General features: G+C 40.5%; 1 protein-coding gene across 2 annotated transcripts in view; it reads right to left on the bottom strand.

Moving 5' to 3' along the window:
• Window positions 1–25,726, bottom strand: part of DCBLD2 (discoidin, CUB and LCCL domain containing 2) — a 110,117-nt gene that overhangs the window by 32,093 nt on the left and 52,298 nt on the right. For both annotated transcript variants that reach the window (XM_023559024.2, XM_064273055.1), the window contains one exon: window positions 14,792–14,929. In XM_023559024.2, coding sequence (XP_023414792.2) covers window positions 14,792–14,929 — 138 coding nt within the window. The remainder of the gene's footprint in view (window positions 1–14,791; window positions 14,930–25,726) is intronic.

The raw sequence follows: 25,726 nt of genomic DNA, 5'->3' as shown, positions 1-25,726 counted from the left end.
ATGTTGTCAGGAAGGACCAGTCCCTGGAGAAGGGCATCATGCTTGGTAGAGAGTCAGTGAAAAAGAAGAAGACCCTCAACAAGATGGACTGACACAGTGGCTACAACAATGGGATCAGACACAGCCATGACTGTGAAGATGGCTCAGGACCAGGTAGCATTTCGTTCAGTCGTACACAGGGTTGCTATGAGTTGGAATTCACTCAAAAGCACCTAACAAACAACAACATATCACAGGTATTCAATATGTAGTTGAATAAAGATTAAGTTAAATCTCTGTTTTTGGAGTTTAAGAGAATATTTGCCTAGATCGGAGCTCACTCCTACCTGGTTTACTGACTGGGAAAAGGAAACAAAAAACTGAATTACCTACACTCTACTTATCCCTGACCATCTTTACACAGGATCAATAAAAAACTGATTTTCCACTTTCTTGCTGCACCAAAAGAATTTTCAACTTCTAAGACTAGAAGTTGAACTTCTGAGATTAGTAGCCTGGGATATAAAGAAAGGTACTTCTGTGGTCTACCACGGCATTCAAGCCACAGGAGACCACTAGTGACAGCTGGCCACATTATCTTTGGGTCACATGCCAGAAGGCTGCTCAGTTATAGACAGACTTGATCAGAACAAGGCTTTGGTTACAAGTCCACACTATGCTGAAAATCCAAATTACGCCAAGCAAAGGTGTAACTCATTGATCTTGTTCTCAAATTCCATGAGGGCTCAGAAGAGCTCCCTATGAGGAAAACAGAAAGTGAAAATGGACAGTCACAAAGACAGCCAAGAAGACTGAAACCAGAGAAAGAAAGCAATGATTACAGACTTTGACCTTTATAATTGTATGGAAGCAAAGAAAATAAAAGATAAATTGAACAGGGAATTAAGCTTTAATATGTGTCTTTCTTGAAGGCTACTCCCAAGAAAACAGCCTCCCAGCTATTATTGCGAGGCTCTCAGATAAGACCATGAGCTCGGGCAGGATGAACAGTGGTCAGAAGTAACCACCTGCTTCAGACTTATACAGCAATGTATACGACGCTACCACAATCAATGGAATAGAATTGAGAGTCTACAAATAAACCTTCACATTTATAGTTAAGTGATTTTCAAAATTTAATGGAGGAAAGAATAGTCTTTTCAACAAATGTCACCAGGATAACTGGATAGTCACACGCAAAAGAATGAAGTTGCACCCCTACCTCACTTACTATATACAAAAATGAACTCAAAATGGATCTAAATATAAGAGCTAAAACAGAAAACCTTTAGAAGAAAACATAAGAGTAAATCTCTGTGACCTTGGATTAGAGAAATGTTTCTTAGAGAGGACACTAAAAGTACAAGTAACCAAAGAAAAAATAAATTGAAATTTATCAAAATTAAAAAATTGTGCTTCAAAGGACAGTATCAAGAGAGTAAAAGATAACCCACAGAATAGGAGAAAATATTTACGATTAATTTATCTGATAAGAGTCTGTTGTTGTTAGGTGCTGTCAAGTTGGTTTCGACTCATAGCGACCCTATAGGACAGGGCAAAACTGCTCCACAGGGTTTCTAAGGTGCAGCTAGTGGATTTGAACTGCTGGCTTTTTGGTTAGCAGCCAAGCTCGTAATCACTACATTACCAAGGCTCTTGATAAGAGTCCGAATCCAACCCGTGAAACATTTCTTAACATGGAGGAACCTGGAAGACATTATGCTAAGTGAAATTAGTCCGTTGCAAAAGGACAAATATCGTATGAAACCACTATTATAAGAACTCAAAAAATAGTTTAAACAGAGAAGAAAATATTCTTTGACGGTTATGAGAGTGAGGAGGGAGGGAGGGAGTGGGGTATTCACCAATTAGATAGTAGGCAAGAACTATTTTAGGTGATGGGAAAGACAACACACAACACAGGAGGGGTCAGCACAACTGGACTAAGCCAAAAGCAAAGAAGTTTCCTGAATAAACTGAATGCTTCGAAGGCCAGTGTAGCAGAGGCAGGGGTTTGGGGACCATGGTTTCAGGGGACATCTAGATCAAATGGCATAATAAAATCTATTAAGAAAACATCTGCATCACACTTTAGAGAGGGACATCTGGGGTCTTAAACGCTAGCAAGCAGCCATCTAAAATTCATCAATTGGTCTCAACCCACTGGGAGCAAAGGAGAACGAAGAACACCAATGACACAAGATAATTATAAGCCCAAGAGACAGAAAAGGCCACATAAACCAGAGACTACATCAGCCTGAGACCAGAAGAACTAGATGGTGCCTGGCTACAACCGATGACTGCCCTGACAAGGAACACGACAGAGAACCCCTGAGAGAAAAGGGTAACAGTGGGATGCAAACTCAAATTCTTATAAAAAGACCAGACTTAATGGTCTGGCTGAGACTAGAAGGACCCCAGAGGTCATGGTCCCCAGACCTTCTGTTAGCCCAAGACAGGAACCATTCCCAAAACCAACTCTTCAGACAGGGATTGGACTGGACTATCGGATAGAAAATGATACTGGTGAGGAGTGAGCTTCTTCGATCAAGTAGACACATGAGCCTAGGTGGGCAGCTCCTGTCTGGAGGGGAGCTGAAAAGGCAGAGGGGGTCAGAAGCTGGCTGAGTGGACACAGAAATAGAGGGTGGAAAGAAGGAGTGTGCTGTCTCATTAGGGGGAGAACAGCTAGGAATATATAGCAACGTATATATAAATTTTTGTCTGAGGGACTGACTTGATTTGTAAAGTTTCACTTAAAGCATAATAAAAATAAAGAGTCCAGAATCCAGAATACATAATAATTAACAATAAAAAGACAAACAATTCAATCAGAAATGGGCAAAGGATCTGAACATTTTTTTAAAAAAAAAAAAATAAAGAAGATGAAAAAATGCTCAACATCATTAGCCATCAGGATAATGCAAATCAAAACCACAAAGAGCTACCCACTGGGTATCACTGTACCCAGTTCCTTTGTTTATTCATTTGTTCACTCATTCATTGGACAAATATTTAATAAGCATGTATTATGACCAGGTGTTCTCTAGGTGCTAGAGATAAAAGGACAAATCAGATACAAATCCCCGTGTACTGGGAGTGTACTTCCAGTTGGAAGAAAAAAGAAAATATGCATATTAGTAAAAAAATATATATAGAGTATGTTAAAAGGTGACAGGTACAGGAAAATGAAGCAAGGAAGGAAGTTAGGAAAAGTTGGGGGGGTTGCAATTTTAGATGCAGTGGCTAGCATAGGCCTTACTGAGATGGTGACAACTGACTAAAACTCTAAAATACGTACGGGAGCAGGGTACGAGGTGTATGGCACCAACAGTTAATCGCTTGACTACTAACCGAAAGGCTGGCAGTTTGAACCCACCCAGAGGCACCTCAAAACACAGGCCTGGCAATCTGCTTCAGAAAGGTCACAGCTTTGAAAATCCTTCGAAGCAGTTCCATGCTGCACACATGGGGTCGCCATGAGTGGGAGACAAATTGACGGCAACTAACAATACAATACCCGAAAATTGAAGATACACTCAAAGAGCAGGGTAATATTTAATTCACTACATACTTAACTGAGAAGCTACGCACAGGATTTAAAAATTTATTAATCAAACATTTAATACGTATCAAAGAATATTTGTAACACAGATGTTCCAAACCAAAAACTCGTTGCCGTGAAGTCGATTCCGACTCATAGCGACACTATAGGACAGAGTAGAACTGCCCCCATAGAGTTTCCAAGGAGTGCCTGGTGTATTCGAACTGCCAGCCTTCTTAGTTAGCAGCTGTAGCACTTAACCACTACGCCACCAGGGTTTCCAACACAGATGTTACTACCAAAAAACCCAAACCAAACCCACTGCCACTGAGTCGATTCTGACTCATAGCAACCCTAGAGGACAGAGTAGAATTGCCCCATAGTTTCCAAGGAGCACCTGGTGGATCTGAACTGCCGACCTGTTGGTTAGCAGCCGTAGCACTTAACCACTACATCACCAGGGTTTCCAGATGTTACTACACAAAATATTAAACACATGATGTACTTCCTCTGAGGCACTGGTGGTTCAGTGGTGGAACTGTCACACCCCATACATGAGGTCTGGGTTTGACTCCCGGCCAGTGCAGCTCATACACAGCCACCACCCGTCTGTCCGCGGTGGACTGCGTGTTCCTGTGATGCTGAACAGGTTTCGGCAGAGCTTCCAGGCTGGGATAATCTAGGAAGAAAGGCCTGGTGACCTACTTTCAAAAATCAGCCAAGGAAAACCCAGTGGACCACAACGATCTGATCCACAGCTGATCGTGGGGATGTCTTGTTCTGGTGTACGTGGGGTCGCCACAAATCAGGGGTGACTAACATTTACTGAACATGTACTAAGTGGCAGATACTATACTAGGTATTTTTACGTGATCTCCTCGTACATACCAAGAGTGGTGATTACATCTTATGTTTCTCTTAACAAATATGACAAGGTCGTTCATCCATGGAAGCAGCTAACAACAGCCACCAATAACATACGCCATTTGGTGCTGTAAGTAAGACTTACAGAGCAGCAGAGGGCAGCCTGACCAAGCATCCCCTCTTCCTTGTGCAGCCCAAGGTGGAGTCAGCATCTACAGTGTAGACTCTACACTCATCTTAACAGTCAAGTCCAACTCAGAATGAGTGCAATCACAGTCCTTACAAAGAGAACCTCTGTGTTTCTCCAATATCTACCTTCTGGAACCCGCTGGTTTGGTTTTAACCCTAGAAGGCTTTCTAGAGGAGGTAAGCCTCATGAAGGGCCCCGAAGGTAGGAATATACAGAACCCGACAGTGAGGAAAAGTATCAAGAGAATACAAAAAGAAAGGTAAGCCAATCACTGACAACACGGTGAAAGATTTCACGATACTAATGCTGGATTTTCTGAGAGAGCTTAGTCAGCAGTATTACTAGGCACCATAATCGATATCCTATATATATTTTTTCTGTTTTTTAATTTAAGTATAATTTCAAACGTTTCCAGCATATAATAATTCCAAAGGTTGAAGAACTTTATAACTATTTCTCGGAGTATTTATTTAAACATGAAATGTTAGGTAGACCCATACACAATATCATACATAATATAATACTTCATAAGTTAACAAATCGATCAAAAAATATCAGCAAATTGGATGCTAAGATATATTTTCGATTGACAGCACTGGTTATTTCTGAGATCAAAGGAGTGTGAAATATATTATTTTACATGTTCCTCAATACCCTCAACTTTGTGTTTATGACTGAACTGAAGACACTCACACAGCGATAGCACGCATCACTCACGACAGTGGGACACCACTGACTGAACTGAAGACTCTCACACAGCGATAGCACGCATCACTCACGACAGTGGGACACCACTGACTGAACTGAAGACTCTCACACAGCGATAGCACGCATCACTCACGACAGTGGGACACCACTGACTGAACTGAAGACTCTCACACAGTGACAGCACGCATCACTCACGACAGTGGGACACCACTGACTGAACTGAAGACTCTCACACAGTGACAGCACGCATCACTCACGACAGTGGGACACCACTGACTGAACTGAAGACTCTCACACAGTGACAGCACGCATCACTCACGACAGTGGGACACCACTGACTGAACTGAAGACTCTCACACAGCGACAGCACGCATCACTCACGACAGTGGGACACCACTGACTGAACTGAAGACTCTCACACAGTGATAGCACGCATCACTCACGACAGTGGGACACCACTGACTGAACTGAAGACTCTCACACAGTGACAGCACGCATCACTCACGACAGTGGGACACCACTGACTGAACTGAAGACTCTCACACAGTGACAGCACGCATCACTCACGACAGTGGGACACCACTGACTGAACTGAAGACTCTCACACAGTGACAGCACGCATCACTCACAACAGTGGGACACCACTGACTGAACTGAAGACTCTCACACAGTGACAGCACGCATCACTCACGACAGTGGGACACCACTGACTGAACTGAAGACTCTCATACAGCGATAGCACGCATCACTCACGACAGTGGGACACCACTGACTGAACTGAAGACTCTCACACAGTGACAGCACGCATCACTCACGACAGTGGGACACCACTGACTGAATTGAAGACTCTCACACAGCGATAGCACGCATCACTCACGACAGTGGGACACCACTGACTGAACTGAAGACTCTCATACAGCGATAGCACGCATCACTCACGACAGTGGGACACCACTGACTGAACTGAAGACTCTCACACAGCGATAGCACGCATCACTCACGACAGTGGGACACCACTGACTGAACTGAAGACTCTCATACAGCGATAGCACGCATCACTCACGACAGTGGGACACCACTGACTGAACTGAAGACTCTCACACAGCGATAGCACGCATCACTCACGACAGTGGGACACCACTGACTGAACTGAAGACTCTCACACAGCGATAGCACGCATCACTCACGACAATGGGACACCACTGACTGAACTGAAGACTCTCATACAGCGATAGCACGCATCACTCACGACAGTGGGACACCACTGACTGAAGACTCTCACACAGTGACAGCATGCATCACTCACGACAGTGGGACACCACTGACTGAAGACTCTCACACAGTGACAGCACGCATCACTCACGACAGTGGGACACCACTGACTGAACTGAAGACTCTCACACAGTGATAGCACGCATCACTCACGACAGTGGGACACCACTGACTGAACTGAAGACTCTCACACAGTGACAGCACGCATCACTCACGACAGTGGGACACCACTGACTGAACTGAAGACTCTCACACAGTGACAGCACGCATCACTCACGACAGTGGGACACCACTGACTGAACTGAAGACTCTCACACAGTGATAGCACGCATCACTCACGACAGTGGGACACCAATGACTGAACTGAAGACTCTCACACGGTGACAGCACGCATCACTCACGACAGTGGGACACCACTGACTGAACTGAAGACTCTCACACAGTGACAGCACGCATCACTCACGACAGTGGGACACCACTGACTGAACTGAAGACTCTCACACAGTGATAGCACGCATCACTCACGACAGTGGGACACCACTGACTGAACTGAAGACTCTCACACAGTGATAGCACGCATCACTCACGACAGTGGGACACCACTGACTGAACTGAAGACTCTCACACAGTGACAGCACGCATCACTCATGACAGTGGGACACCACTGACTGAAGACTCTCACACAGTGACAGCACGCATCACTCACGACAGTGGGACACCACTGACTGAACTGAAGACTCTCACACAGTGATAGCACGCATCACTCACGACAGTGGGACACCACTGACTGAACTGAAGACTCTCACACAGTGACAGCACGCATCACTCATGACAGTGGGACACCACTGACTGAACTGAAGACTCTCACACAGTGACAGCACGCATCACTCACAACAGTGGGACACCACTGACTGAACTGAAGACTCTCACACAGTGACAGCACGCATCACTCATGACAGTGGGACACCACCTACTGAACTGAAGACTCTCACACAGTGACAGCACGCATCACTCATGACAGTGGGACACCACAGCAGCAGGGTGTAATTTTCACCCAGCTGAAGCCGCCCATTTACTTCTGCAGGAAGCAGAGCCTGAGTGCCTGCACTTATTCTAACTCAGGAAAGTACAAAGCACTACTTCTAAAGGTTACTGTATTTATTTACCAGAAAGAAAAAAACAGGAAGAAGCAAGACAATGGATACCTACAATAAACTCCCCTATTTGTTCTAAATTTCTTTAAATAACCAATTTCCCCGAGCCTAAAGGGGAATGAAGTCTTGTTTCCATAATTCACACCTTGTTTGTAATTTTATGACTGGGTGTGTGGAGAGCTACTCTGTTCAAGTGCTAGAGGATGTGGGATAAGGCTCGTCTTGCTGCCAAATTCTCCTGACAATATTTCTTTGTGACCTTGTTTCCAGGATAGGAACCCAGCATTGATTTATACAGTCAGCCATTTTGTTAAGGGAAATTTACATATATAATGTAATCTGCTGTGATTCAGAGTCAACTAACATTTATTGAACATATACTGACTGGCAGATACTATTCTAGGTATTTTTACATGATCTCCTTTTCCATACTAAGAGTGGATTATGTCTTACACTTCTGTTACTAAGATTACAATGTCATCCATGGAAGCTGAGTACACAGAAGGAGCTCAGGAAATTTCTTCTGAGTGAAAATAAACCAATGCTTTCTTACGGATGGTATAGGTATGGCTCTGTAGCCCCAATAATAAGCTATGAAGTGTGATGGGCTATCAGGTACATGTGGTTAACTAGGTCAAATCAAACCCTCTCTAAGCCTAAATTCCTATATATTAAAATAATGGATATAAGACATAACAACAGATTGCATACTTTGTGACCTACTCAGTATCCAGGACACTAATAAATACATTCACATTAATAAGCAACTGTGAATAAATACAGCCACTGAATAGCACAAGATAACACGAACACAAACCTAGTCCCTTCACAGTATTCCTGAAAACTGAAACCAAACCCGCTGCCACTGAGTCAATTCTGAGTCAACGACCCTATAGGACGGAGTAGAACTGCTCCATAGTTTCTAAGGAGTGCCTGGTGGATTTGAACTGCCAACCTTTCGGTTAACAGCTGTAGCACTTAACCACTATACCACCAGGATTTCCTAAGTAACTAAAAAATTAAACACGAAAATCATTAAGGTGCTCTTCAAGGTTGTTTATCTGCCACCTTGGAAGAAATGCTATCCCATAAAAGTTTAAATGTCTCTTGTGTCAGCCATCTTAACAAGTTAATTTTTTTTTAATACACACCTTCTCTGCAAAACCGGTAACACTCATTAGAACCTTTGTTCTACAAACTGACACCAAATACAGATATTTTTCTGTAGGTATATTATATCACATACACACACATATATATTCATTTTTGTGTGTAAACAAAGATACATCTAGAGATATTAATGTGAACTGAGAATTAATAAAATTCTACTAAATGGCTTAAGACTTGAAAAGTGTTTGCTAGATACAACAATAAGAAAAATCAGGAACACAATACAAAAACTTAAAAAAATCCAAACCTAGACAGTCAAGCACTCGGCTGCTAAACGAAAGGTTAGCGGTTTGAACCCACCGAGTGGCTCTGCAGGAGAAAGATCTGGGGTCTGCTTCTGTAAAGATGACAGCCAAGAAAACCTAATGGGACAGTTTTACTCCTTCACATGAGGTCATATGAGTTGGAATCAACACGATGGCACCCAGCAACAAGAACAACAAAAAAAACGAAACCCGTTGCCATCAAATTGATTCCGACTCATAGTGATGCTACAAGATGGAGTAGAACTGGCCCACAGGGTATACAAGGAGCAGCTGGTGGATTTGAACTGCTGACCTTTTGGTTAGCAGCTGAGCTCTTAAGCACTGTGCCACCAGGGCTTCAAAAAGAACTAAGTGTAAAACAAAACAAAAAGGAGTCTATAAAATTATTGTACAATTTCGGTGGTAAACGATCTCAGGAATTCATGCCCTAATTTCAAAACCAAGAATATTCTCTAGAAAAAAACTAACCAGATACAGAAATTTGGACTTCATTAGAAATGAGTTCTTTATTTTGCCTTGTTTCATTGACAAGTTGATGTACTCGGTATAAACAGAAGCAATGCAAAATATTTGCAAAAAATGTGGTTAAAGAATGTAGCAATCAGAAAAATTTTATACTATTGGTGTTCTTTAATTCCAAAAATAATCTATCATATAGCAATAAGAACCTGTCAAACAGGACTATTTTCCAGGTTCAGCTGTTCGCAGGCCTTAAGCACACTGTTATCAGAGTCTAAGGGGTCAATACGCAAGGAATGAACAAGTGCTTATGAATTTCAGTTAGAAAGCATGTTAACATACACATTTAGTGTTTTTATTTACATGGCATTTTTTTAAATATATTTTTGGTGAAAGCGTACACAGCAAAACAGGTTCCCATTCAACAATTTCTACACATACGTTGCTCGGTGACAATGGTTACAATCTTCACATTGTGTCAACATTCCCATTATTTCCCATCTAGATGTTCCATTCCCAGTAACTTAGCTTCACTGCCCTCCCCCCCCAACCTACTCATCCATGTTTTAGAGTAACGACCATCTGGTCTCACAAGAATAATTTTTTACAAAAGCACAGTACTCAAGGGTGACCTTAACTTTTTGAGCTAACCTATTAAAAAAAAAAAAAAACCCTTTTTTTTTTTTATTTAGTTAAAAGATGACTTCAAGGGATAGTTTCAGTTCAAGTTTCACATGATGTTTTATTTATTATTTTTTCTACACAAAAATAAAGGTAAACTTTAGATCAGGCTGACCATGACAGAATTCTGGATTGGTGAAATCTAAAGTAACGAAGCACAGTATTTCCTAGGAAACAATGATTTATTTTCTACAATATCAGGACAACCACTATCCAACTGCACAGGCACATATACGCACCAGCTTAGGGTACACAGAAAACAGATGCTGCCTCGAAGGGCTGGAAGCTTTCAATGCAAATACAGGTATGGCTTCTGAGCTCAATGTTCTGTAATGAAACTTCCTTAATCAATCAATCAACGCTCAGAATCATCCCAGGAATCTAAGCTCTTCCTAGAAATCAGCCAATTTTTTTTTTTTTTAATGTTCAAGTAGAGACTCAAAACTAGGAATTTAGATTATTCATCTACTTTATTTTTCAGGTCCAAGGGTAAATACTACGGTTTTAATTTACTTTGTAGAATGAAAATATCAGGACCTCTGAATGGCTGGTGTTATGGACTGAACTGCGTCCCCACCCCCCCCAAAATACGTGTTGTAAATCCCAACTTGTATGCCTGCGGTTATAATCCCATTTGAGAATGGGTTGTCTTGTTATGCTAATGAGGCAGGATCAGTGTGGGGTGTTACCTTGAGTCAATCTCTTTTGAGATATAAGAGTTTAAACAAGCAATCAAAGTAGAGATGGGGGAAGAGGGATGGCAAGTCAGGTTAAGATCACCCAGGAACAGAAGCTCAGAGACAAGGACCTTCTTCCACATCTGACAGAGAGAGAAAGCCTTCCCCTGGAGCCAGCACCCTAAATTCAGACTTCTAGCCTCCTAAACTGTGAGAAAACAAATTTCTGTTTATTAAAGCTACCCACTTGTGGTATCTGTTACAGCAGCACTAGATAAGTAAGTCGGTTCTGCCTCTCTCAGTAAGACTAGCAGTAACTTGGGAGTTTCTCTCTGTAGAACTTCTAAACAGATGTTGCTAATATGATGTCCAGGATCCCTGTAGGGTTCACAAACATTTTTTAATTTTTCAGGAAGTCTGGTTGGAATTTACTGGAATTATGCCAGCTCAGAGTAGACTATCAGTCCTCTCACAATGACTGAAGTGTCAGTGTTTATTTATTACTACTCAACAGTAAACTTCTCCTTTCACTGGTAGACACAATCTTTCGAAAATGAGGTACATAGGTAAAAATTAAGAGAGATAAAAAATAGGTAAAAATTAAGAGAGATAGCTGGTAGTAAAAAAAAAAAAAAAAAGGTTGGAAATTACTACGCAAAATCATTAAAAATAACAGAGAGGGATAAAACCATAAAGGTCACAAAAACTAGAAACCACAATGGAAGAGGAACCCATGGGCAGTTCCCTAGATACAGCTGGGGGATTAGTAGTTTAGAGCTTCATCCAAGAGGATTTCCTCATGTCCACAGGCTCCTTGCTACAATTTAAACTCAGGCAGGACAAATCCTAACTTTTTGAAATATTTCCTTTCTGAAGAAATGTCTAATTCTTAAATCTTTAAAAACCGATATAACTCTAGAACTGCATGTGTCAGACCTCATAGTTCAATCATGTCTGATCTGGTCTCCTCTAATCGCCTCTCTACTGGTCTCCCTGCGTTTACTCCTACCTCTCCTCCACCCACTTTCCACAGATCAGGAAAGGGCATAAGCACAAACAAAAATGTAAATCCAGTCATATCACTACTCTCCTTTGACTGCTTCCACGCACGCACTCGTAGGAAAAAGCCCAACCTTCCTATTTTCTCTGAGGCCCTGACTACTGTCACCTACTCACCCACACTCACTCCACTTCAGCTCTGCTGGCTCTTTCTCTAGTTCCCCCGAAGCTTCTTCCCACCAGAAGGCCTTTGCACCTGCCGTTCCCTTCCCTATAATGTCTCTCTTCCTTGTCTACTTGGAATCTCCATCTTATCCTTGAGTTCTCAGCTTAAAGGTGGCTTCCTCAGAAAGCCTTCACTCTTTCTTAATCTCCCATTCCTCATACCCCTCTGGCCTCCTGAACTCTTCCTTTACCGTGCAAATCATAGTTGTAATTAAGTAACCACTTGTTTAATGTCTTTTTTTTACCCCCAGCCCTGAACTATAAACCTCATGAAGTTGGGATTGTGTCTGTTTTATTACCAAATTCTCAGTGCCAGGCAGATAGCAGGAAATAAGGGATTGAAGAGAGTATAATTTTACAATGGGCTCTTTCACAAAGTAACAAAAATTAGTCTATCTCACAAAAAATCATAACTTTACCAGCCAGAGTTTTATAAGGTTAAGAAACTTTCATGAGAGTGTAACAAATAAAGAAGCTGTTGAAGTAAGATTTTTCAATCTTTTCATTCCCAAAATACTCTAAACCTTGAACTAGGTTGCTAAGCTGGTGACAAGGAGTAATGTTCCTTGAAAATATTCAAGGAATTCAGTGTGGCAGCTAAGTTTTCTGGGTGGAACCAAACTGGGACTCTCAACCAAAGCCAACTTAGCCTTCAAATGAATGAATCAATCCAAGAAATTGTGACCGAAAGGCCACCCAAGAAGTAATAAGAAACCCAACCAGTGTTCTCTGGAATATAGTTTAGCCAAATCACTCCATGTCAAAACAAACGCTTGATGGATGAGGCAAAGCCATGCAACAAAGTAAGAACTCAAGAGACTCCTGGGTAACAACCTTGGAAGCTGTTACAACAATGAGGTTGCTGGTTAAAGTCTGGAAGCTACAATTTATCTGAAATAGTGACGTAGCTAATAGAAATTTGGCACAGAAGTATGTAAGTCTACAACATACTGATTCTGCTATCCGAGATCATTGTCAATTCTTAAGTAACTTTAATGCAGGCAATTCGGGCTTCTGTGGATTAGATAGCTCCATAACTTAAATACCCAAATTAGGACTTTTTTTTTTTTTTAATAATTTTTGTTGTGCTTCAAGTGAAAGATTACAAATCAAGCCAGTCTCTCACATATAAGCTTATATACACCTTACTACATACTCCCATTTACTCTCCCCCTAATGAGTCAGTCCGCTCCCTTCTTCCAGTCTCTCCTTTCGTGACCATTTTGCCAGTTTCTAATCCTCTCTACCCTCCCATCTCCCCTCCAGACAGGAGATGCCAACACGGTCTCAAGTGTCCACCTGATACAAGTAGCTCACTCTTCATCAGCATCTCTCTCCAACCCATTGTCCACTCCCTTCCCATGTCTGATGAGTTGTCTTCGGGAATGGTTCTTGTCCTGGGCCAACAGAAGGTTTGGGGACCATGACTGCTGGGATTCTTCTAGTTTCAGTCAGACCATTAAGTCTGGTCTTTTTATGAGAATTTGGGGTCTGCATCCCACTGATCTCCTGCTCCCTCAGGGGTTCTCTGTTCGGCTCCCTGTCAGGGCAGTCATCAGTTGTGGCCAGGCACCATCTAGTTCTTCTAGTCTCAGGATGATGTAAGTCTCTAGTTCATGTGGCCCCTTCTGTCTCGGGCTCATAGTTATCATGTGACCTTGGTGTTCTTCATTCTCCTTTGATCCAGGTGGGTTGAGACCAGTTGATGCATATTAGATGGCCGCTTGTTGGCATTTAAGACCCCAAACGCCACAGTTCAAAGTGGGATGCAGAATGTTTTCATAATAGAGTTTATTATGCCAATTGACTTAGAAGTCCCCTTGAGCCATAGTCCCCAAACCCCCCGCCCTTGCACCACTGACCTTCGAAGCATTCAGTTTATCCCGGAAACTTCTCTGCTTTTGGCCCAGTAGGACTATTTTCTGAAGGGAGGAAAATACTTATTTTCCAGAAACCATGAACTCAATGATTAATAACAAAGACAAAAAGAGGAAAACTATCAATCAAAATAAGTAATTAAACTTGACATTAAGACAAAGAAACGTAAGCAGAGTAAGAAGCAAGTTGTTTATTTTTTACCCTTTCATCATTCAACCTAAGACTTTCAGGAAGTAAAACTGAAAGGATGGTAATCCATCATCATTTCACTTGTGTTCTTTACCTTACTGGTCTCTCCCCCTTTGAGGCTGAGGCTGGGGAAAAATGAGAACACATGCATATGTACCTGGTAATGTCATCTTTAACACAGTACTATGTGACAGTGAGCTGTGGACAATAAAGCTTTAAACTGAGATGATACATTTCAATAATTGACAGATATTTAAAAGTCACTATAAGTTTATGTTCCAATCTTCTAAAAGTAAAGATTCAGTATTTCCACTCCTAAGGAAAGAGAAGTTTATAGATTTTATGTAAACGTTTATACACTTTTAACTTTTGGAATTGTGAAACTGATCTAATTTTGTCAAATTTATGTATGTGTTGTTAATTGGTCAGTCTTTCTGCTCTCTTCAAATCTCAGATAGACAGGTCTTTGGAGAAATATTTCGTTTTAGTTTTCAAAAATAAAAAATGCGGGAAACACTGTAAAATGTAAAAATTACCTTGTTTATCTATAACCGAGTATGAAGCCAAAAATCCTCGTCCAGAAACATGGATTCCACTCATGAATAGCACTGTAATTTCATTGCTTTTTGATTCAATTGTATGGTTCATTTGCAAGCCCAGACCACAATATTTGCCTAGGAAGGAAAGAAAAACAGGTATTTGATGTGATTCTCATGAAATCTATGATAATTAGAATGTAGATAATAACAGAATTAGAATAATATTCCAAATTGGGTATTAAATTCGTATAAAAAGATGGCTAAAATTAGAAACCTAGTAACAATTAAAAATCACATTACTCTGGAGAAAAAAATTAAATGCCAAGTAATAGCTATCCAAGTAACTCAAACAAAAAAACCATACAGGTATCACTGACTTTATGAAGATTCAACTTCCTGTGAAAAATCCATGTAGTCTTTTAAACAAGAAATTTTTACAAAATTACCTTATAAAGCATTTCTAGCAGGCAGGTGACTCACAAGCAAACTGACAGACAACCAGCATTCTTAACATACTTGTCATTGGGCTCCCCTAGATCCCTGATCTCAGGAAGTCCTTTTTCAGAATTCTTGGACTTTTGGCCAACTCTTTTAGGTGACTGTCCAGTACCACAGCTTTAACTATGATCTGAAAACTCACACCTCTATCCAGAGCCTTTTCCTTGAACTTCAGATGCACATATCCACTGCCTATACCATTTCTACCCTATAATGTCTAGTCAAAACCAAACTCACTGCTGTTGATTCCGACTCAAAGCGGCCCTACAGGACAGAGTAGAACTGCCCCCACAGGGTTTTCCCACGGCTATGATCTTTATAAAAGCAGGCTGCCACATCTTTCTCCCACAGAGCAGCTGATGGGTTGAAACTGCTGAACTTTTTGGTTAGCAGCTAAACGCTTAGCCACTATGCCACCAGGGCTTCTTAATGTCTAGTAGGCATGTCAAAACTAACATGGCCCCAGTACAGATCTAAATTTAATAGGATAAAAGGGGAAGAAGAAAAATAGAGTAAGATATCCACTGATAAACAATAAAAATGGATTTTCTTATGTGATTGGTAACTTGTCTGACAAATTCTAAACACGGAATTTCAAAAATATTTTAAGCTGTGGCAGCATCACTTGAATTGTATTGTGGACATTCAGGGGTAATATTTTCAAGGACAATACTTGACCTTGTAAGTAGAAAATTCCAAGGCATGTACAAAAAAACTACCATAACTAGTAAGAGTCTCCATATACTACAAACAATATGAAATGAAACGCCATTTAAAATAGTACCAAAAAGATTAATATACTCAGAGATAAAATTTTAAAAACAAATTCAAAACCAGTACACTAAAAAAATACAAAATACTGCTTAGAAAAATTAAAGAACTAAATAAATTAAGAGATAAACCATGTTCATGGACTGGAAGACTCATTATTGTTAAGATGTCAGTTGTCCCAAATTGACCTATTGGTTAGATGCAATCACTTCCTACAAAAATCTTAGTGCTTTGTTTATAGAAATTGACAAGTTAATCATAAAATTTATAGAGAAATGCAAAGGACCTAGAACTGCCAAAACAATTTGAGTAAAGAAGAAAACTGAAGACTTAGATCACACCTGAGTTTGAAATTACTTAATAAAGCTACAGTAACAATCAAGATAGTATAATATTGTTACATACATGTATAAACATATATAGGAATATATATAAATAAACACAAATATATACATGTATCTCTCAACGGAGCAGGCTAGGGTCCAGAGATAAACCCATGTACACGGTCAACTGATTTTTGACAAAGGTGCCAGGGCTACTCAGTAAGGAAAGGAGAGTCCTTTTCAACTAGACCAACCAGTTATAAGTACGCAAAAAAAAAAAAAAAAGAATCTACGACTTTACTTCATAACATACACAAAAATAAGGTCAAGACTGATCGCAGACCTAAAAGTAAGAGCTAAAATTATAAAACTCTTATAAGATAGGAAAAATTTTTGTGGCTTTGGGTTAAAACAGCAAGATTTCTGTGACTCAACACCAAAAGCAAAATCCATTAAAAAAAAAAAAAAAAGCTGATAATCTGGATTTCACCAAAATTTTGCTCTTCAACAGATACCATTATGAAAATGAAAAGACAAGCCACAGACGGGGAGAAAGCATTTGCAAATAATATTACGGCTATTTTGGGAAAAGTTTAGCAGTTTCTTAAGCTTTTTAAGAAACTGCTAAACTTTTCCCACACGACTCAAAAGCAATGGAGTTAAGGATGCTTCCTACGGGGCTGCAAACAGAAGCGTTTAATGATGGCAGGACCGTCTCTGCCCAGTGAGCGGGAGATCCATGGTAGCACTTGGGGGAGGGGTTCCACCGGGTTAGCAGAAGTCTAGCTGCTCTCTTCCTTTCACAGCTGCAACTACCCTTTCAGTTTCTCTGTCATCATACCACGGGGTGTCTCATGCCCTAACTAAATTAGAAAATATTTCAGTTAGTATTTTGTATTTTGGTATAAATCATCTAGAACTCTTACAGCGCTACTTTTGCCCTCAAATGTTGCTTAAATCTCCGCCATCATCATTTTAAGATAACTATTTGCAGAGACTGACCTGTATTTTTCCACCCACCCTCCAAAACAGGTATTTTTCTTTAAATAGCGAAACTATTTATAATTGAGTCACCATTTCCAAAACATAAAAAATAAATTTTTTTTAATTCAGTCAGAATTTTTTAAGATAAGTGATTCCCTAAAATTATTTTTTTTCTTCCCACTGAAAAAGTACTGTATTTATTTTAAATGTATTTTATATTTTAGGCAGATACATCTGAAACTAAGACTCCCCGGTGGCAGAGTGGTTAAGAGTTCAGCTGCTAATCATAAGGTCGGCAGTTTGCATCCACCAAGCACTCCCTGGAAACCCTATAAGGCAGTTATACTCTGTCCTATGGGGTCACTATGAGTACGAATCAACTCAACAGGAATAGGTTTACACCTAAAATAGCTACTTCTTCCCCCTCCCCAAATAATGAGAATAATTTAACCAGAGCCACAATGACAGCTGTCAGTGAAAGCAAAATCCAGATTCTGAAATGTTCAACACTGTCCATAAGATTTCATACATAAGGCTTTTCTTCCAAGATGTAATTCTCTAAAGCATTATAATTTTCCATTATTAATCAATCTTATGCATAAGTGACAATTCTGTCAGAAAGTTAAGAGTGAAGAAACTATTTCAGTTGAGAATAATTTCAGACCTACATTTCAATTAAATAACATATAGAGATAAAAATTATGTTCTATTCTATGTAACACTGTGTTTCAAACCTTTCTGTTTTTTAAACTCTTCTCTTTAGTATTCTAAGTTCAGTATTTCTGTCCTGCAGTCAGATTGGTCTTACATAAATTGATGGAAAAAAGCCCTTCAAGTTAATTTTTATCCGTATAAGGCACAGAGAACAACTGTTATGCAGAGAACTATATCCATAATCTTAAAATTGACAGTATTACCCTTTGATCATTACAGAAAACTTTTAGGAAAACATTTAAAGAAAAATAATCTAAAAGGATCTTAAGAAACTGTAACGGGTTGTCTTTGTTATGTAAATGAGACAGAATTAGTGTAGAGTGTGTTTTAAGTCAATCTCTTTTGAGATAGAAAAGAGATTAAGCAGACAAGCAAGTGAAGCAGAGATGGGGGAGGAGAGATGCCAAAGCATGTGGAGATTGCTGAAGAAGAGACAGGGACCTTCCTGCAGAGCCCACAGAGAGGGTGTTCCCGTGAGGCCAGCACCCTGAGTTTGGACTTCTAGCCTCCGAAGCTGTGAGAGGATAAATTTCTATTTGTTAAAGCCACCCTCTTATGGTATTTCTGTTACAGCAGCACCAGGTAATTAAAACAGCAATGTACAATTTTAGTGAAATAAAAATCTCAATGCAAAAGCAAAGAACTTATTGATTTATTTAGTATTTAATAAAGAAATACCAAACAAGGCACACACTTGACCTAGGTGCTCAATATAAACTATACGTCTTGCTCATCCTTTTCTTTTTAAAAAATATCTCATATGAAAAAAAGGCACCTTCTATTTCTAAATATTGAATGCAATTTAAATATAACTATCAATATTGTTAACATTCAAGCATACTATCAAAGAACCCTACAACAGCCATTATCTGAATATACAAGAAGAAAGATAATTAAATCCTCAGACTAGTTTCCTGATACTAAGTAACTCAGAAATAACTGGTAAACATAAGAGAAATATTATTCAATACTGTATTATTTACAAATATTAAATATTTAAAAATAGCCTAATATTAAAAACAAGTAATATTTCACATTATTACAAATACTATTTCAAAGATTGAATATATTATCAGAAGCTAAGTAATTTATTAGTTTGTTGTTAGGTGCTGTCAAGTCAGTTCCGACTCACAGCAACCCCACGTACAACAGAACAAAACACTGCCTGGTCCTGCGCCATCCTCACAGTTGTTGTTATGGTTGAGCCCACTGTTGCAGTCACTGTGTCCATCCATCTCATTGGGGAACTTCCTCTTTTTCGCTGACCTTCCACTTTACCAAGCATGGTGACCTTCTCCAGGGACTGGTCCCTCCTGATAACATGTCCAAAGTATATGCGAAGCCCAAATGCATGCAGAGCCACTGTCTATTACATTAAATCTTCAGGCCATTGGGGATAGGTAATGGCAAGAGAAAATATATAAAGAAAATATTTACACGAGCCAGTTGACTTAAAAAAGTGAATAACAGTTTCATCTGGGTTCATCAGCACTAGCTGTGCTTTGCCATTTAAGGATCTACATGTGTGATTTTATTATAAGCCCAAATAAGGTGCTTAGTACAAATACTGTCTTTTCAGACACTTTTAGGTACAAATCGAAAAGATCATTTTTAAAGACTACTTACCATGCCATTCAAAGGGGTTTTTACTTTATAAATGTTCACCATGTACACTGATACTAGGGAATTCCAAATTATTAGACTGAAAAGGTACTCTAACAAAATAAGTAATTTGACAAAAATACATTCTTGAAGTGAAACAAATCTCTAAGTTGGCTTTTTTTATCTTTTCAATAGGTAAAGAAACAAAGTATTTTCTATTGGCATTGTAATTTCACTTCGTATTTATTGGCTTATTTGGAGTTACCTTGCCCTCTAAAATATGAATAAAACGCAATCTATGGAAGAAACACCACCCCCCCCCCAAACACACACAACTACTCTTCTGTGAAACTAAAAAGGCAGTGCTAAAGCCTGGGTCATCTTTCAAAAGAGAGACAGAAAACAAGAAATGAACGAAAGGACCGAGTGAAGGGGAGAGAAGAAGGCAGGAAGGAAAGAAAAACAGTAAAGTGCAATACAGCTGACCTTTCCTAGGTGCTTGGGTGAATTCAATCTGTATTATATACGTATCTGTCCTCTGCCTTATTTCCAACCAAGATGACTGGCCTTCTCCTCCCCTGGTTCTTCTTTCAGCAAAGTTTCCCCTCCCCCCATTATATAAGTAATGAAGCACTTGGCAAAAAAAAAAAAAATGGGGGAAATAAAGGAAAAATAATCCTAATCTAGGCAACGCACTAATTTGTTAATCTCATTTCCCCAGTTTGGCCATTGAAAGGTACTAATAAATCAACATAAAGCATTTAATTGCCAACAACTACCAGTGCCACAGTGGCTAAAGGGATAGACTGTTAAATGAAAGGTCGGCAGTTCTATACCACCATTGGCTCCACCGAAGGAAGATGTGGCAGTCTGCTTCCATAGAGATTTACAGCCTTGGAAACCCTACAGGGTTGCTATGAGTCGGCATCAACTAGATGGCGGTGGGTTTGGCTTTTGGTCTTTTATATAGGCTCTGAGAGAAATCCTGGGTGATGCAAAGGGTTAAGCGATTGACTCCCAGCAAAAGGCTGCTGGTTAAACCCACCCAGCGGTCCTTGGAAGAAAGGCCTGATGATTTACTTCTGAAAGGTCACAGCCTCGAAAACCCTATGGAGCAGTTCTACTCTGTACACATGGGGTCATAAGTTGGAATCTACTCAAAAGCAACTAACAACAACTGGCTCTGATGCTGGCTCTCAGAGACAGCTAAAATCACTAACGGATTCTTATGAATAAACAAAAGAGCTTTCCAGAAAATAGTGTATGGGGAGACAGCCCGAGATGGTGGCTTAGTCACACACACCATTACCCAAAACCCAGTGCCGTCGAGTCGATTCCGACTCATAGCGACCCTATAGGACAGAGTAGAACTACCCATAGAGTTTCCACAGAGCACCTGGCGGATTCGAACTTCTGACCCTTTGGTTTAGCAGTCATAGCACTTAACCACTACGCCACCAGGGTTTCCACACACACCATTAAGTCCCCCTATAAGCAAAGAGCCGAGAAACCAAGTGAAACAGATACAGATAATCTGGGAACCCAGAACAACAAATGGAAGGATGAAGAATTTCACTGAACACTGAAGAGAGGGAGAAACTGAATGAAAACAGTGAACAAGGAGACTTACAGACCATATATGCCCTGCCAGCGGGCCTGGCGCAGTGTGGCCATCTTGAGACAACGTGAGCAGTGTTCCTGGGTCAGGAGCACAAGAAGGTAACTTCACGGAATCCCCAAGAGGAGACAGGGAAACCGTGTACACAAACCCGGAGCTAAGCAAGGTGAGCAGACTATGAACTGAGCCTGAGGAGAAAAAGTGCAGGAAGGCAGGCAAGAGCCCTAGGGATCCAAGCGATCGTAGAGCAGGGATGGAGCTAGAAAAACGGGGACAAAACTACTCACCAGCAGCAGTCCCTGATCATTTGGGTAGTGGCACTCGAGGAGTGGAGGCTCCTTGGAGTGATGGCTAGAGATTCTCCAACCAACCAGACTCTGGACAGTCCCCCCCTCTCATATTTGGTTGGAACCAGGTGCTGACTGTTGACTACACTCTGGGCAGTACCCTGGTACCCATGCCAGAGACTGGGGGTACATGCTCCCCCCTCCCCCCTTCACCTTCCAAGTGACCAGCAACATGCTCCCCTCACCCTTGCCCAATGATCCACCGTGCATGCTCCCATGCCATCAAACCGGCGACTGAAGGTTTGTGCCCACCCTGCCCACCTCCATGCCACCCCACTCACTCGTCAATTCATGGTACACCACCCCACACCATTGGGACCTGTGGTCAGAGGCTCGTGCCTACACCACTCACCACCGCCTGATGATGGGTGACATGTACTCCCACCACCAGATCTGCGACTGGAGGTGCAAGACCTCCCCTCCTGCACCTACCTGGCGACCATCAGTGCGAACTCCAATGTCACCCACTCAGCAACTGGTGACTTGTGCACCCTCATCCCAATCACCCAGCAACTGGCAGTGCACACACAGAGGCCAATACAGTGACCAGCGAGAACACTCCCTGCACCCTCACCCAGACACTAGCTGGACAGACACACATCACCTCATCAGCAACACCAGCCACATCCTGACAGGTGCCATCTGGACCTCTGCCAAAAGACGAGCACGAGATCCTAGTGCCCTCATGCAACCTCCACCAGGCTACGATGTCATACACCCCACACCCAGACGGTTCCTGCAAGCCATCTACACATGCACCGAAACCCCGTGATACCCAACCACTTACTGAGATGCAAATTTGTGCACAGACAGCAGGCTTATTCCATCCATTTGGGCAGCTTTCCCTCACAGCTGATATGAGGGTGCCCTGCCCTGACCTCCAGAGAACATACCAACTGCTAGCACCAACCTGGAAGGACCTCATGGTCCCACAGGTCTGAGAGGGACCCTGACCACCCAACACTTGCCACCCAATATCAGGGAAAGAACCTGCTCTCTCACCTCCAGGAAGACATATAAGCCTAACCACAGAGGACTCATACATGGGTGTTACCCAGCATACCCACTAGTGAGAGGGAATCACGCCCAGCCAAGAGACACCACCAAAGTGACACACAGACCAGAGCCACAAAACAATTAAAATAATACAAAGGAAGAAAGATATTCTAAGGACAAAGAGACGAACCAAAGCTTCTGATACATTAAAACAAAACAAAAAAATCAGCCAATGTACACAAAATCAATAGATATATAAATGAATTAACACTTTAATGCCTCAGAGACAACAGACAGTAACAAATCATGTGAAGAAACAGGATAAGATGGATGAAATAAGTGGTCAAAATAAGGAGGCAGAAAACCTTCCTGAGGAAGAAATGGTAATAGAACTACCTGATACAGAATTCAAAAGGCATACATAGGGTCCTCAAAGAGATCAAGGAAAACACAGACAAAACCCTAGAAGAATTTAGGAAAACAACACCAGAACAAAATGATAAATTAAATAGACAATTAGAAATCACATAAAAACAGCAACTACAAATCCAGAAGATTAACAATATCAGAAATAGATAGTTCAGTGGAAGGACACAGAAGAAGAACTGAATGAACAGAAGAAAGGAGCAAAATAGAAGACAAATTCCTTGATAGTAATTTGTTTGAGGAGCAATCAGAAAAAAGAATTAAAAAAAAAATGGTGAAAGCCTAAGAGTTACATGGGACACTATTTACACATAATAGGAATAATTCACACACACTAGGAATAATTTATGTATAACAGTAATTCCGGAACATGAACAGAAAAAATTTTTAAAAAGTACAAAGAGAATTTTTGAAGACTTACTGGCAGAAAACTTCCCTAATATCATGAAAGAAAAGGTTTCTATCCAAGAAGCTCAACAAATCCCATACAGGATAGATCCCAAAAGAAAGTCACCAAGACATATAATCAAATTTTCCAAAACCAAAGACAAAGAATTCTAACAGCAGCTCCTGAAAAATGAAATATCACTTAAAAGGGGGCAGCAGTAAGACTAACTACTGATTTCTTGGCAGAAACCATGCAGGTAAGAAAGCAATGGGATGGCATATAAAACACTATGAAAGAACTGCTAACCAAGAATCACATATCCAGCAAAATTGTCCTTCAAGTATAATAGCAAAACTAGGACATTCTCAAATAAACAGAAATTAAGGGAATTTGTAAAAACCACACCAACCTTACAAGAAAATATTAAAGGGAGCCCTTCGGAAAGAGAACCTATGACATCAGAGTTTAAGACATGTGACAGCATCTCCCAGATACTATCCCAGATAAAGAATGATCAAAAGTAAAATAAAGCCACCAAACTGAAAACAGGGAAACAGAGATGTCAATCTGTAAATGATGACAACTTCAAATCAAAAAGCAGGAATAAACATACTTACAGAACTTACATATGGAGAGGAAGTCAAAGCAATATCAAGATATAACAGACTGTTTTCAACAGGAAGATGAAGGTAAATTTCAGAGTAAACACAAAGAAAATTAATAAATCTACTCACCAAAATGGAGCCCTGGTGGCACAGTGGTTAAGAGCTTGGCTGCTAACGAAAAGGTCAGCAGTTTGAATCCACCAGCCACTCCTTGGAAACACTATGGGACAGTCCTATTCTGTCCTATAGAGTCACTATGAGTCGGAATCAACTTAACGGCAACAGGTTTGGTTTGTGGTTTTTAGTCACCAAAATGAAGAAAAAATAAACTCAGTAAATACAAAATCAACAACGAATGATACAAAAAGAAATTCCAGGAAAAAAACTCTCAGCAACGAAAATTAAACAGAACAAAGAAATCATTAACACCACACACACACACACACACACAAAGTATAACAAAATGGCAGCAGTAAATTCACGTCTACTGATAATCACACTGAACGTAAACGGTTTAATTACACCAGTCAAGAGGCAGAGAGTGGCAGAATGGATTAAAAAACATAACCCATCAAGATGTTGCATAAAGGAGATGCACTTTAGACACAGAAATATAAATAGGTTAAAAATCAAAGAATGGAAAAATATATAAATATCAATTAGTAACCAAAAGAGAACACGGTTGGCAAAAATAATCTCTGAAAACATACACTTTAAGTCAAAGTCCATTGTAAGAGACAAAGAAGGGCACTATATAACGGTTAAAGGCTCAGCTCACCAAGAGGACATACCTGTGGCCATCAGGTCCACGCAGACTCACAGCAACCCTACAGGACAGAGAAGGGCTGCCCCATACAGCTTCCAAGGGGTACCTGGTGTATTTGAACTGCTGACCTTTTGGTTAGGAGCCAAAGCTCTTAACCACTACACTACCAGGGTTGCCAAAAGGGCATAACCATAATAAATATTTACACACCCAATGGCAGAGGTCCAAAGTACATAAAACGAACTCTATCAGAACTGAAAAAAGAAAAAATTTCTACAATAATAATAATAGAAATCCTATAATAAAATAATAGTAATATAAAGCATTGGTGAAAAACAAGGCTCCAGGATTGATGAAATACAAATTGAGATGTTTCAACAAACGGATGCAGTGCTGGAAGAGCTCTCTCGTCTATGCCAAGAAATCTGGAAGACAGCTACCTGGCCAGTTGACTGGAACAGATCCATATCTGTACGCATCCCAAAGAAAGGTGATCCAACAGAATGTGGAAATTACTGAACAATATCATTAATATCACACACACGTAAAATTTGCTGAAGATCATTCAAAAGCGGTTGCAGCAGTACATCGACAGGGAACTGCCGGGAATTAAGCTGGATTCAGAAGAGGACTTGAAACAAGGGAAATCGTTGCTGATGTCAGATGGATCCCGGGTGAAATTAGAGAATACCAGGGAGAGATTTACCTGTGTTTTGCTGACTGTGCAAAAGCATCGAACTATGTGAATCATAACAAATTACAGATAACATTGTGAAGAATGGGAATTTCAAAACACTTAATTTTGTTCATGAGGAACTTGTGCTTAGACCAAGAAGCAGTTGCAAGAATAGAACAAGGCGATACTGCATGGTTCAAAGTCAGGAAAGGTGTGTG

This window comes from Loxodonta africana, chromosome 20 (genome assembly GCF_030014295.1).
Source record: "Loxodonta africana isolate mLoxAfr1 chromosome 20, mLoxAfr1.hap2, whole genome shotgun sequence".
NCBI lineage: Eukaryota > Metazoa > Chordata > Mammalia > Proboscidea > Elephantidae > Loxodonta > Loxodonta africana.
Note: the sequence above shows the minus strand (reverse complement) of the source record. Positions and strands in the feature narration are given on the sequence as shown.